Raw genomic sequence first — 13,535 nt, 5'->3', positions numbered from 1 at the left:
GTCTGATATGTTTAGTGGTTGAATTAGTTAAAACTGAAAGAACAGGGTTAGGGAATTTATGTAGACAGATGTATTCTGGGGGATAGACAGCATGGCTTTTGTAAAGTAAAGCTGATTTTTAGAACTCCTTGAGGCAGTTTACGAGCACATAGATAAGGGAGAGGTGATATAGCCTTCTCTGATTTCTAGGTGGTAATTGATAAGATGTCTTACAAGGCTGTTAAGGAAACTAAGCAGCCTTGGCATAAGAAGTAGAGTTGTAGCATTGAGTGTTTTTTGTCGGTTTTAAATAAGTTAAAAGCTAGAACACAGTATAGTAATTATGTCTGTTTTCAGCTGGAAGGAGATGTCCCTGACATTTTCACCAATACCTGTGTTGTTCATTCTCTTTTCTAGTCCTTTATGAATGTTGAGTAATGAGGTGATAAAGTTCGCTGCTATTCAAAGCAGACTGCGGAACTCTGAAAGATTACCAGAGTGGGTAACTAGGTGTTAAAATAATGCATAAAGTTCTATAGTCTTAAATGCAAAATCATGAGTTGTGGGAAGAAATGTTCCCACAAAGCTATCCTACAGTCTTTTTGAAGTAGAGAGCAGAAAGTTCCTCATTTTGCATGAAAAAATAGGACTGTGTCTTTCCCCTTCTGTGCTTTAAAGGCAAGTCATATATTAGGAATTACAGGAAAGGGAATGGTTAGTGAAACACAGCACCAACATTCAGTTGCTTTAAGAACTTTAGCAGCATGGTGAAATTTGCGTGCACTTTTGGTACTCATCCACCATATCTCAAAAAGAAAATAATAGTAGAAGTTAACAGACTAGTAATAAGGTTGACCAAATGTATGGAAAATGCAGCATGTGAGAACAAGTAAATAGCCTGTAAAGTCCTTTTCCAGCCTGGAGACGAGGTGATTTTGAAATCTGTGAAATTGCAAGTGATGTGGAAAATAAGTAAAGATCAAGTGTTTTGTTTTCCTATGCGAGGTCTAGTTAGTACCAAATGAAACTAAAAGCTGGCAGGCTCAGAAGAAACAAAATAAGTTTTGTTTCTCAGTGCAAAGTGTAAGTTTCCCTGAGTCCAAAGAATGTGTGGAAAGTGGGAGAGAATTCTGGGGAAGCATTGCTTTATGCTTGGCCTGTCTTACTGGCTGTATCAAGTCATACAAAAGTTAATCATCTGTGAAAATAAATATAGTTAATTGAGTTGTTCAGAAAGTTCTTGCCTTTGGAGAATGCTGAAGCTCAACAGAGATGCCCCCATTCTCTGAGGTGAGATTATACTGTGTACTGGAGAAGTAATCAATACTGCATAGAAAGGTACAAAGTTACCTTTGCACAGACACAGAGTTAAATCCCTGGTTTCAGTAATATTTTTTTCTTCAAACACTGAAGTGTAAAACAACTTGTTTACTGAAAGGTCATCGATCGGAAGAATGTAGTGTTCCCATTTATAAGGCCAGCAGCTGCAAAGCAATCAATCTCTCCACATGTCTGAGAGGACCTTTCTAAAATTGATTTAACTTTTAAACTTGAATGGATAGAAATTTTACAGCACAATTTCTTCAACATGGGGGAGAACAGTCAAAAAATTGTTTTTTAGGTGGTGCTCTAGTAGACTGAAAAATTGTAATTAACAAGATTTAAACCATATTGGGAACAGTGGTGCTCTTTATAGTTCCTTTTTCTATTTTTACGTGATGAAACTTTTTTCTTCTCAACAGCTCTCGAGGTTCTTGGAACTCCTGAGGATCCTACTCTTCGGTGGAAGAACCTTATCCTTCAGTTGAAAGCAGAGTCTTTGATTAAAATAGCCAATACTGATGCTGCAGAAGAAGCCATTAAAGCACTTGAGCAGGTATTTTCATTGACTAAAATGTGTATTTTTTTGAATTTTAAAAAGTGCTCTCATCTTTTTGTACTAAAAACTCAAGCTGTGTATTTCTTCCCTTGCCTCCTCTTTACATTCTGTGTGGTTTAGACAAATCCTATCAACTATGGTGTAATCCAAACACTCCTTCCTTCTCTGTCTTTTTTAGGCTTTACTACAACTCTTTTTCACTCGTAATTCTAATTTTAGAAGCTGTTGCTTTTGACCTTGTCTGGTCTTGCTCAGTGCTGCTGGGTTCTTGCTAGTTCTATGTCTGCTGTTCATCTTAATTTAAATTATTGTTATAATCCTACTCCCCATGTCCTTCATTCGCTTGTCATTAGTCATGAACAAGACCATATTACTTGAAGATTGAATGGTTAAGCTTTAAGCAAAAGTTGCTTCCCCTCTTTTTTGCCTCTCAGTTTCATGTACACTACTTCGATGTTTAGACTTCTGTACCTTTGTCCTTGCTCTGTACCATCTTCTACCGGTTCTCCATAAAAATTAATCTGTCTAAGGCTTCTCAGGAGTATTTTGTCTAAATGTTTTTTTGTCTTTATCTTCATGCAGTCTGCGTGCTTTTGACAACTGTGATTTCTTAATCTGGGGAGAGAATAACTTGGTCATGTCTATTACTTGGTTTCCTAGATTGTGGATGCAAGCAGTGATCCTGTGGTTTTAGCTCTCAGAGGTCAGGCTTATCTAAACAAAGGTTTAATGGATCAAGCTTCCAAGGTTAGTGCTGTATTCTCATTCCTGTAAGCTAAGTAGAATTCTTGGTTTCATAGCGGAAATAACTAGGGAATGATGACATCCTTTTGCAGATTTCACAAGAGCTTCTGTTGTCCCACCCTGATCTGGCCGAGTCCCATGCTCTAGAGGGTTTCATCCATTATTCCCAAAAGAACTACGAACAGGCAGAAAGAAGGTAGATTTTTTTTTTTCTTTTCCTCTAACAGGGAAATGTGGGGGAGAATAGAACATAGTGTTTTGCAGCTTTTCAGAGTTTGTCTGATCTGACCTCTGTTCCTTTTATTTAGTTTTCTAAATGCTATTGAAAGAAAGGCAGAAACTGCAGAGTATCATCAGTACCTGGGGCTCACATACTGGTTCATGAGTGATGAGACAAAAAAAGACAAAGGAAAAGCACTCACTGAGTTCTTGAAGGTAATGCTTTAACTAATCATGTAGAATTAGTGTTTTCCTGTATCAGAAACCAAATCTGGAAAAATACGCTGACTGGAATGACAGACTTGAATATTCCCCTTGTTACCATTTACAAGCCTACAGAGCCTGTAAACCAAGTTCAGCTGTTCAAAAAAGCATTGCAGTGAGCTGTGCAGTTACCTGGAATCTCCCTGCTTTAGTTATCCTCTTTTCCCCTAATTCTTGAGGCCTCTGGTTGAGCCAAACATAGTGGTGATTCTCTCAGTCTTCTCTCCTTGAGGGCTTTAAAGTTGAGGCCTCTAGATGACCACCTGTGCATAGATCTTCAAAGACATTTTGAAACAGGGAGGGCAAAATTCAAATTGGGAAAAAAGTGAGGAAGGAAAAAAGATGAGAATGGTGTTAGAGTTTCAGTGTCTGTCCAAGGAAGTAAGTCTGCAAAACCCCACAATTTATATGCTTTTCCTGATCTTTGGATTTTTAGTGGTTGTGGCTTTTTCTCTGAATGTAGGTAAGAATGTGAATCTAAAAGATTTAGTCTGACATCTTTATTGGGAACATGGAAGTATGCAAAGTAAGACTCTAGACCTTGTAAACTCACCATATAACTTCATGACAGGTGTTTCCAACTCAAATCATTGCCTGCTGTTTGCACTTCAATAACAGCAGAGTGTACTGGAGAATGTAGTTGAAGTAAACAATACTTTTGGTTCTAAACTGTTTTATGTGAGCTTTTTTTTTTATTATTGTCAAAGCTGTTTTCTGCTCCTTGGGGGCTGTGGGTTTTTAAGTATAAACAAATCTGCCAAGTGTATCTAAAAAGGAACTTAAACTTTAGAAAAGGCTGGAGTTAATTGTGATGTAATATGGTAAGAGTATGAGCGTAATGGTTGAAACCGAGTAGAATGTGAAAATTGTGGGATGTAGTAAGAAGTTGTTTTCTCCTAGCACAACTAGCTTGTTAGTACTTCATGTACAAAATGCTTTGTGTCACGAGGTTTGTAGCAAATTCTGCAAATATTTATAGCTCAAGTAATATCTGAAATGTTGAAGTTTGACTACTCAGATATGTCACAGAAGGAGCTTAAATAAGTTGATAAGCAGAGATTGAACAAGTAGTTATCACTGGACCAGTTATATCATCAGTATAATCCTTCAAAATGCTGTCTTATATTGTGTTCATATTTCCTTATAGGCTGCAAAATTGGACAGCTACTTGGGAAGTGTCTTTTGTTATTTAGGTAACTACTACAGAGACATTGCTGGAGACAAAAGTAGAGCTCGTGGTTGCTATAAAAAGGCTTTTGAACTGGATGGAACTGATGAAGAATCTGGAACAGCAGCTGTAGGCTTAAGCGTGGAACTTGGAGACATGGTATTGTTTATTCAGGGTTTTGGATTACTGCTGTTTTGTTTTTCTCTTAATCCTGCTCTTTGAGGAATCACTTCAGGTTTCCTCTGTATTTGATAATAAGATCTGGAAACAGATGTTCTGTCGTTGCTTAGCAGTTTTCATAGTTGGACCTGCTTCAATTTCATGCTTCAGTGCCAAACTAAATCTGTCTGGGGAGAAGGGTAGGGGAACCAAGCATGACATTGTAGTCATCACATGTGTGATGTAGATGAATGATTTTTTCAGTAGGGAACATGAAGAGAAAGCTATTTTTCTTTCCATATTTAACTTGTGCCACTTCTTTTCTCCATCGTCCACCTTGCTTCTTTCAGGAAAAGCATACAAAGTCATTGGAACATTTTAAAAAGTATTTTCTATGTAGCATTGTATAAAAAGTTCTCAGCCTATGATATTACAGAGCAAGTGTAACCCATACTTGGACAGCCTCCATTGGAACATCTGGAAAGTCAGTCTAAGTGTCTGACTTGCTGCAAATACTAGTATCCTTCTTTAGTTTAAATAAATAAATAAATAAATAATAGTCTCTAGAAAACTGCAGGAGGCTACTGTCTATCTGCAAAGACAGGTGCATAAGAAATAATCACGTCTTTAGATGTGATAATTTCCTCCTCTAATCTGCCACTCAGCCTGCCAGCTTTAAAAAGTCCCTGTAACATTTCTTCATTACAGTAATTAACAGATTAGACAGTATAATGGTTTGCTGGATTAGGAGTATTCTTCTTCAACAAGAACTTCGTTCTTTACACATATATGTTTACTAACCTGGCATTTTTGGTGCTTTGTTAGGACACTGCTCTGTCAATCCTGAATGAGGTAACTGAAAAAGCGAGTACTGGTACAGCAAAATGGGCCTGGCTTCATCGTGGGCTTTACTACCTGAGAACTGGTCAGCCGTCACAAGCAGTGGCTGAGTAAGAGAACTAGTGGTTGGTTTAAGCAATTTTCTATAAATCCCAACAAAACAGTCTTTGATCTTAGCAAGTTTTGAAAATAAGTTAGCTGATTATAGGATAGCTTGTACTAAACAATGGGAAATGGGTCTGAGCAAGCCATGTCTCTCTTCAGTTCCAGAATTAGTACAATGTAGTCTTTTCAGCATAGCAGTGTTCTGTACTGACAAGCCTGGTGACAGGCTTGTCATAGACAAGCACAGTATAGCACTGAATAATGAGCCAAGATTAGGTACAATGTCTGAACTTGTATAACGTGCTCTGAGGATGAAAACACTACTATGCTGTGTTTAAAAGTTCTGTATAATTAATTGTGTGTTTGTGTCCTGAGAATATATAATGCAAAGAAATAATTTGGTAGCTTGCATCACCTTTTATTTAAATAAATTTATATCTTGATATCTTCAGTTTGCAGGCAGCTCTCAGGGCTGATCCGAAGGATTCCAACTGCTGGGAGTCTCTAGGGGAGGCTTACTTGAGCAGGGGTAGTTATTCAACAGCTCTGAAATCCTTCAGGAAAGCAACTGAGCTGAACCCAGAGCTCGTGTACAGCATTTACAGAGCTGCAGCAGTTGAGCAGATTCTAGGCAAATACGAAAATGCTATAGCTACCTATCAACAGATCTTAAAGAAGACAGAAGACTATGTGCCTGCACTAAAAGGTGATATGTCTGAATTTGAAAGTGTTAACTCTTTCTCCCTCTACACACTGTAGTGCTTCAGTCTTGTGGAGAGTGTCTTGGTGTATTGAGGTTTTCCTGCATGGAAGGATAGATGTGGATTTTGGGTATGTAGAGCACTGTGATTGCCTGCATGTAAGCTAGTGTGTAGTGGCCTGCCAATATCTGAAGAGCCCTTAAATCATGATGCATGGGAGTGATTATTTCTTTTTCAAGTAAGTATGAAAGTTATATCTGCGTAGCTACCAGGGCAAATGGGTAGACAAATTGAAGATAGGTAGAGGAAGCCAGCTAACAGTGCTGCAGTTTCACCTAAGCAGTCAAACACTGGCTCAACAGGCAATGGAGTCAGGCTGCCATTTCAAAGACATGGGCTATACTAACTTTCTGCTGCTCCTGACCATACGTTCCTCACTTTTTGTGTTAGCCCTGGTAATTCAGACCCCTGTGAGCTTCTTTGAGTGATGAAAAATAGCAGTAAGGTATCCCGAGAGGTCTACAGGTGTTAGAGGTGGCAATAGGTCTTCAGTATATCGCTGGGAGCAGAGAGAAATGGGGCAACTGGAACTCCTTTCTGGTGATAGGACTCTGATTCTCAAGATATATAGTATTGCGAGCGTGTAACGTTTTGATGGCCAATGAGTAACTGTTTGGTTCACATTCTCCTTGCCACTTAATTTTCAGTCATTCTCACCCCATATATCCATCTGAAATAGATGCTGTTTGCTGCTTGGTACCAGTATGAATTTTTACGTTACAGAGCGTTCTTTTGTTTTGTGTAAGGCCTTTTGATTTTTGAGTGAATGTAAGCTGATTCTTATAAGACTAAGTCTTACAAGTGTTGGTTTACTATTGCAACAGTACGCTTTTCATCTGAAAGGGCGACAGAGAGGTTGTCCCTTTACCTCCTCTTATATAATTTTGTCACTTGGAATTTGCCAGACTAAAGTGACATGGCAAAAGCTCCATGATGGAGTTGGAGAGTATTGCAGATAGGCAGTTTTACTAGTTGTCAGGCAAGAAGGCAACGGCTGACTGCAGCAGCAGTTTGCAAAGGTGTTGTATAGAAGTATGCATGTGTGTTATGGCTTTTTTAGTGTCTGTAGGTGACAGTTCAGTGTTACCTGGAATAAAATGCTTAGTGGGGACATGGTATCAAGGTTCCCCCCGCTCCTCAGTTGCCTGTGTACTTATTCTGTCCTTAAATCTCCTAACTCTTCTCTCATAATCCTTCTCATCTTAATCTCTGATTTGTTAGCTCCAGATCCTACTTTGAGTCCCAAAACAGTCTTCACCTTCTTAGAGACTGTTTAATGTTTAGTCAGGTTTGCTATCTTTTTTGGGCCGCCTTAAAATGCTCTGAAACATACATCAGTATACTTTTGTTAGTGTTCTGATCTGTTTAGACAGTTTCTGAATTGAGTTGTTGGAAGCATAGTCCCTGGTAGGTGAGAGAAAACTAAACTGATGTTACTTGAATGCATCTTTTCAATGTATTTTATTTTTGTGTTATTAAATGGTACGGTTATTCTGCCTCTGCTCCAGCATATCTTTTAATGTATAACTTTGAGGAATAAATTAAATTTTGTTTTTAGATTGCAGAGCTTCTTGACATCTGAGAAGCTCATGATCTTGGGACTTCTGTATGGTCAAGACAAACACCTAGTGAGGGCAAGATAAAGATGCTTGCAAAACATGACTACCATAATTAGTAGTTTGGTATTGGTACAGGATACGATAGCATGAAGAGGGTAGCTTCAGAACTGTGAACATAATGCTGAGAATGAATGGTACTCATAGCCAGTAACTTACTGCCAGACAGAATCACTGCCGGTGCCAGCAAGAGTATAACCCAAGCAGTTTTCTTGTTGATTCTAAAATGCTAGAAATTATGGCATTAGATACAGTTCCTTTTTAACAGTTGGATTTATTTCCATGTGAAGTAAATTCTTACATAAATAGGATTAAATAATGTTGATTTCAAGTCATCTTCTTCAAAGATTTCCCTTTCTGCCTACCTTGACATTCTTTCTTCTTTTTGTGTTTTGGCAATGATTTTTGACTCGTGTGAACTGAAAGTTGGTGTACTTGTGAAAGTCTTACCAATGCTGCACAGATTTCTCGTCAGGGCTTTAGTTAATGTTTGAGGACTAACCCAAAGCTTAAATGCTGTGGTTTTTATAATTAATTACGTTTATTTTAATATTCAAATTATTCTACAGTTCACATTTGACAGGATAGGTAAAAAGCAAAGTCTCTGTTGTGACCACTGTGGATCTTTTGATTTTGGCATAGCATGTGCAGGGTTTAAATCTTTATATCAAGCAGAACACTGAGCAGGCTTCCACCATCCCACTCCACCTCCTTTATCAAGCATGTCATAAAAGCATCTCTTTTCATAGAGGATCTTTTCTCTTATTTTCAGGACTTGGTGAGTGCTATCTCATGCTGGCAAGATCAGCCCTTGATAACTATTTTGATAGGAAGGCTGTGGATTACATAGAACAGGCTCTTGAATTTTTTACAAGGTTAGTACTAAATATTCAGTTATTTAATTTCCACTGGGATTGTGAGTTGACAGGCAGAAAAATAAGAGTTAAGTGTCTGAGGATTTTTGGTTAAAATAAATTAAATGGACCAATTGAATAATGCATTCTCAACTTAGGCTGCTTAAATCAATGGTAATTATAGAGTTTTCTTTTTTCTGTTTAAAGATACAGAGTCATTTGATTGTAACACAAGTGTGAAATGACACACGGTTCTCTCCAACTGTCTTCCTGTATATATGGGGCTGGGAGGAGGGGATTTCTACCAAAAATGGTGGATGAGAGGGAATTGTTTCTTCCCTCCCTCAATCTTTTTTTTTGCATTTCATACAAAATGCTTTAGTGTCCTAAATTAAACCTTGGGATAGCTGCTGTTACAGGAGATGGTCCATCAAGTTTCTGCAGATGAGTCGTGTCTTGTAACGTAACATGGTAGTGCTCTCAAATGGAAGAGTGGGTGTAGTCAGTTGACATGTTGATAGCTAATGGCTAATTTTCAGAACTGACTCTTAGTCCCAACAAAGTTGGGATACATTAGCATTTTGTAGCTTCTCTTTTTGGTTATTTTTGACCTTTTAGACCTATGGCTTGAATAGGAAGAAAACTGAATTAAAAAAACCAAATAGCTCGTTGATTAATTACATTTGAGTTTGTGTCGCCCTTCAAAGTGGTGAACTTTCTTTCAGAAAAGGATATTGAAGTGTCTGAATGGATGTTGTGCGGGTTTTCTATATTGTTAATTACAGGGCAACAAAGCACCGTCCTGATGTATCTTGCCTCTGGAAACTGCTTGGAGATACCTGTACTAGCGTGCATGTTATTTCACCACCCAAAGTAAATGTTCAAGTTCTAGGATCCCTTCTGGGTAAAAATGCAGGCAAACAGATACTGAAGAAAAGTGAGCTGCTCAGACTGGGAGGAAGGTAATAATCTTTATTATCAAGAGCTTCTACGCAGCTTGAGACTCTATATGAAGTATTGTGGACTATTTAATTTCTAGAGAATGAAAGACATGCTGATCTGTCAACACCTGCATATTGAGCAAAGATTAATGAGGTGGTAAATAGTGTCTCGTGCTTCTTCCAAATTACGCTGCTCATTTTAGAATATGTTTGCTGAATTGCCATAGTGGCTGTCAACACTTCATCTAGCACCTGCTCTTCTCCTTGTTCCTGTCTTCAGAGCATGGCTACATCCTGCCTGTCATTCAATAAATTGTGCCTCTTTAAATGGAGTGGTTGCAGTAGTTGCTAACTGATTCTCCCAGGAATTTTTAAGCTTTCTGTCTGTACTTCTTTCTTATAAAAATGTCATCAATCCTTGCCCTAGGTATGGGGTCTAGAGTACATTGGAAGAGGGAATTCCTGGTTTCTCACCCTGGAAGCTCATGATGGTAGCAGATATTTGTATTATTTCTGTAGCCTCTGTGACTCCCTCTGAGCTTTGTGCAGCTGGATGTGTAAGGCAGGAAATGCAGCTGCTTAGTATATCTCAACCACGATATGTGAAGTCAGATACTTCCTAGGAGAAGTCTTATTAACTGTAAAAATGACTGATGTTTGTTTTAAGTAAAAGGATGCATATTGCAGCTGACACAGCTTTGATTTAATGCATACCTGTGGCTTCACAAGTGGTGGGTAGATTCTGTGAAGATAACTGAGTGAAAAATCAGTTAGTTGTTGTTTGGTTTCCATTCTTGTCTGGTTTTGTTTGTATTTATGCATGTTTGCTTGGTTTAGGTTTTTAAGCACTCTTTTGAATGTTTTTTCAGCTTTCTGCTCTTCATGTAGAGAGGCTTGGAATAATGCTTCTGTGATTCATGTTTCTGTAGGTGTTACGGCAGAGCTTTAAAATTGATGCCTTTGCCTAGCATATGGTGTGATCTTGGAATAAATTATTATCGACAAGCAGAGCACCTCACAGCAGTGGGCACTGACATGAATGAGATCAGTGAACTGCTAGAGAAGTCTTTACAGGTATTGACTGTTTTTTCTGTTACATTCTTTAAAATTTAAATTGGTGTTGGTGTTTGTCTGCATACTCTCTGTCCTCAATAAAACCTACGTCTCTGAATAAGTAAGTGTGTAAAGTCTTAATTTTTGCTCTTTTAGTGATACAATCCATATTTGTTTTTCTTCCAGTGTCTCAAAAAAGCTGTGAGGCTTGACAGCAAAAATCATCTTTATTGGAATGCACTTGGTGTAGTTGCTTCCTGTAGTGGTAAGTCTTCAGTGAAACCCCTAGCTCCATAATACCCTAAATTAGAAGGCAACTTGGCTAATGGTGTTCATGAAATTCAGTTAGATCTAGCTCTCCTTTTTTCTTTTTTCCCCCCCCAGCTATTGGGAATTATGCTCTTGCTCAACATTCGTTCATCAAATCTGTTCAAGCTGAGCAAATCGTAAGTGCTGTAGGCAGTTGCCATCTGTTTCAAGTGGGCATTTAAAACTTTTTTCCCCTGATGCAGTGTTATTTTTGAATATAGTAATAATACATTGGTTTTTAACTTTATTTGTTCTGTCTAGAATGTTGTTGCCTGGACCAACTTGGGGGTTTTGTATCTGGCAACTGGAAACATTGAGGTAACTCTCTTTCCCATCCTCAAATATAGTTTCCCTTTCCTTTCTTTTTTTTTTTTTTTTTTTTAAGGGGGTGTATGGGGGTGGGAGTGTGGGCAAACAGTGAAGAATGTCCCTCTCCAGATTCAAGAAATGTACTTCCTTTGAATGAAATGCAGTTGGCACCTGTACCACGCAAATGAATTAAATATTTGTTCTGGAGGGGATAAGTGAACTGTTACCATGCCAGACAGTACAATAGCACTGTTATCTTTGCTTCTACAGCAAGCTCATGAAGCCTTCAAGGTAGCCCAGTCTCTGGAGCCTTCTTACTTATTGTGTTGGATTGGGCAGGTAAGATGATGAAAAATCGTAATACTGTGCACCAAAACCAGTTGTTAGTCAAAGAGAGGACTTGGACTCCATCCTAATAATTGGCACTTAAGCGTATTCCTGAAAATTAAATGTTTTAAGTAAAGGGAGCTTCTGCTTCCCCTGAGGGTGGGTAGGACCCTTTGTTTTCATAATGTTAATACAGTGGAAGCTACATTCATCAGATATCTTTATATGTTTTTCTGGCTGATGTTGTGAGTTCTGTAAGAAACTAGTTATTAAAAAAACAATCACTGTTTGTGCTCTGAGGCTTTTTATTGAGCATTGGTAACAAAGCACCATCTTCATAAAGTGCTAGTTATTTCAGCTTCAGCTATACCCCTAGCTCATTATATGGCACTGCTTAAACGTCTTCTCAGCCCCCACCCCCCCAACACCACTGTTAGAAGGATTAAGTCTCTAATGTATATGGGACAACAGCAGTACTTACTTCTTGGGAGGTCCCTTCCTCCCCCTACCACTGAGGGTTGGATGTGCTCCTACTGATATCTAGGCCATCTGTGAATAGTAGAAATACTTGTGACTCATACTTTTATGAGCGCTGTAGGTATACTTCATAATCCCATGCTGCTGACCTGCTAATAATATCTAATTGAAACTGGGTTCTAGGGAAGAACTAGCACCATCGTATGTCAAAATTCAGCTCCTGTCAGGTGTTGTTGTGAGTTGGGCTAACATGCACAAAGTCTTTGTCCTGAAGAATGTAAAGTAGCAGCAGAAGACTTTAAGCTTCAAGTGCTGATACAGTAGAAGCTGCTTGTGCTCGCTTTAATTGTGTTCATCTTATTCCTAAAACCCATGTTTCTTGAAGAGTACGAGGAAAAGAAAGTGTCTTCATGTTAAATGCTTAATATGTGCCTGACGTAACGTGTGCTGAGTTTCTTGTCAATGTTGTAATTTTTAAAGTACCTGACCACAGCAATTCTTGCTTCTCTGTAGGCTCTTATTGCAGAGATGGTAGGCAGCTATGATACTATGGATCTCTTCAGGCACACCACTGAACTCAGTATGCATGTAAGTGTAACAGTTTTATTGTCCTGAGGTTTCTGCGTATCTAATCACTCTATGTAGGTGATGTATTTTTTTAAAAAATAGACATGTCTTGAATGATGAAACAGTTATGGTCATGTTACAGATGAGATTGTCTGACTTGCATGTTGTTGTTCCTGGCCTGTGCTGGCATTGAATAGCAGGCAGTTATTTTATTAAATGCTTTGGTCCCAGTGGTCCAAGAAATCAGCTCCATAAGTCGTGAAAAAACATTCTTGGTGTTCCACAGAATTGGACAGAGACCAAAGGCATAAATTATAACTCTTCCAGCAGAGAGCAAGGATATTGCCAGTACCCTGAGTTCTAGGAAAGTGGAGGACTTTGTATTTCCTTACAGCTTTTTTCATCTGTCATCCCTCCAGTGGTGCAGCAAGTCATATGTTAATGTAAGAATTCCCTTTGCCCAAAGGACAAGTTAAAACTGTGTGTAGAGTAGTTCAGTTTGGTGTTTTCTTCTCCGACTTAACACTGATGCAGATTTTTAGCCAAGACTCTGCCTTAAACCACAGAATTGTTATTACAATCTTTAATTATTTCACTGTTGCTTAGGCAGGTTTAATGACTCCTATTTTTTGTTTGTTTCTTGAGACTGAGGGAGCAAAAGGCTACGCCCACTGGGTATGTTCAACACTGCAAGATAAAAGCAACAGAAACACTGAACTATATCTATACAACATTGTTCAAATGAATGCTATTCCAGCAGCCCAGGTGGTCCTGAGCAAATATACAGGTGGGTAATTTAAATGCCTCACTAACCTGTCTAGCCTAAGAGATGCATTCAGAATGAACAGATAGACCTGTACTAGTTCTGGCAAAGAGTGATCTGGCTCGGTTGGGGAGAGGCTTTTGAACTGTAAAGTAAGTGATTGAAACAGGGTAGGTGGGCCACTGATTTTTAGTATCACAC

The 13,535-nt window shown here is 38.6% G+C and overlaps 1 protein-coding gene across 11 annotated transcripts in view; it reads left to right on the top strand.

The window, feature by feature from the left end:
* Window positions 1-13,535, top strand: part of SKIC3 (SKI3 subunit of superkiller complex) — a 49,320-nt gene that overhangs the window by 12,730 nt on the left and 23,055 nt on the right. For all 11 annotated transcript variants that reach the window (XM_087761329.1, XM_087761325.1, XM_087761331.1 and 8 more), the window contains 16 exons: window positions 1,722-1,855; window positions 2,519-2,605; window positions 2,695-2,798; window positions 2,911-3,037; window positions 4,233-4,412; window positions 5,238-5,362; window positions 5,810-6,063; window positions 8,507-8,609; window positions 9,374-9,550; window positions 10,459-10,603; window positions 10,769-10,847; window positions 10,967-11,028; window positions 11,153-11,209; window positions 11,471-11,539; window positions 12,518-12,592; window positions 13,217-13,358. In XM_087761329.1, the coding sequence (XP_087617455.1) occupies window positions 1,722-1,855; window positions 2,519-2,605; window positions 2,695-2,798; window positions 2,911-3,037; window positions 4,233-4,412; window positions 5,238-5,362; window positions 5,810-6,063; window positions 8,507-8,609; window positions 9,374-9,550; window positions 10,459-10,603; window positions 10,769-10,847; window positions 10,967-11,028; window positions 11,153-11,209; window positions 11,471-11,539; window positions 12,518-12,592; window positions 13,217-13,358 (1,920 nt within the window). The remainder of the gene's footprint in view (window positions 1-1,721; window positions 1,856-2,518; window positions 2,606-2,694; window positions 2,799-2,910; window positions 3,038-4,232; window positions 4,413-5,237; window positions 5,363-5,809; window positions 6,064-8,506; window positions 8,610-9,373; window positions 9,551-10,458; window positions 10,604-10,768; window positions 10,848-10,966; window positions 11,029-11,152; window positions 11,210-11,470; window positions 11,540-12,517; window positions 12,593-13,216; window positions 13,359-13,535) is intronic.

This window comes from Nipponia nippon, unplaced genomic scaffold, assembly GCF_047370975.1.
Source record: "Nipponia nippon isolate SJK-2023a ecotype South Korea unplaced genomic scaffold, ASM4737097v1 scaffold_24, whole genome shotgun sequence".
Lineage (NCBI taxonomy): Eukaryota > Metazoa > Chordata > Aves > Pelecaniformes > Threskiornithidae > Nipponia > Nipponia nippon.
Note: the sequence above shows the minus strand (reverse complement) of the source record. Positions and strands in the feature narration are given on the sequence as shown.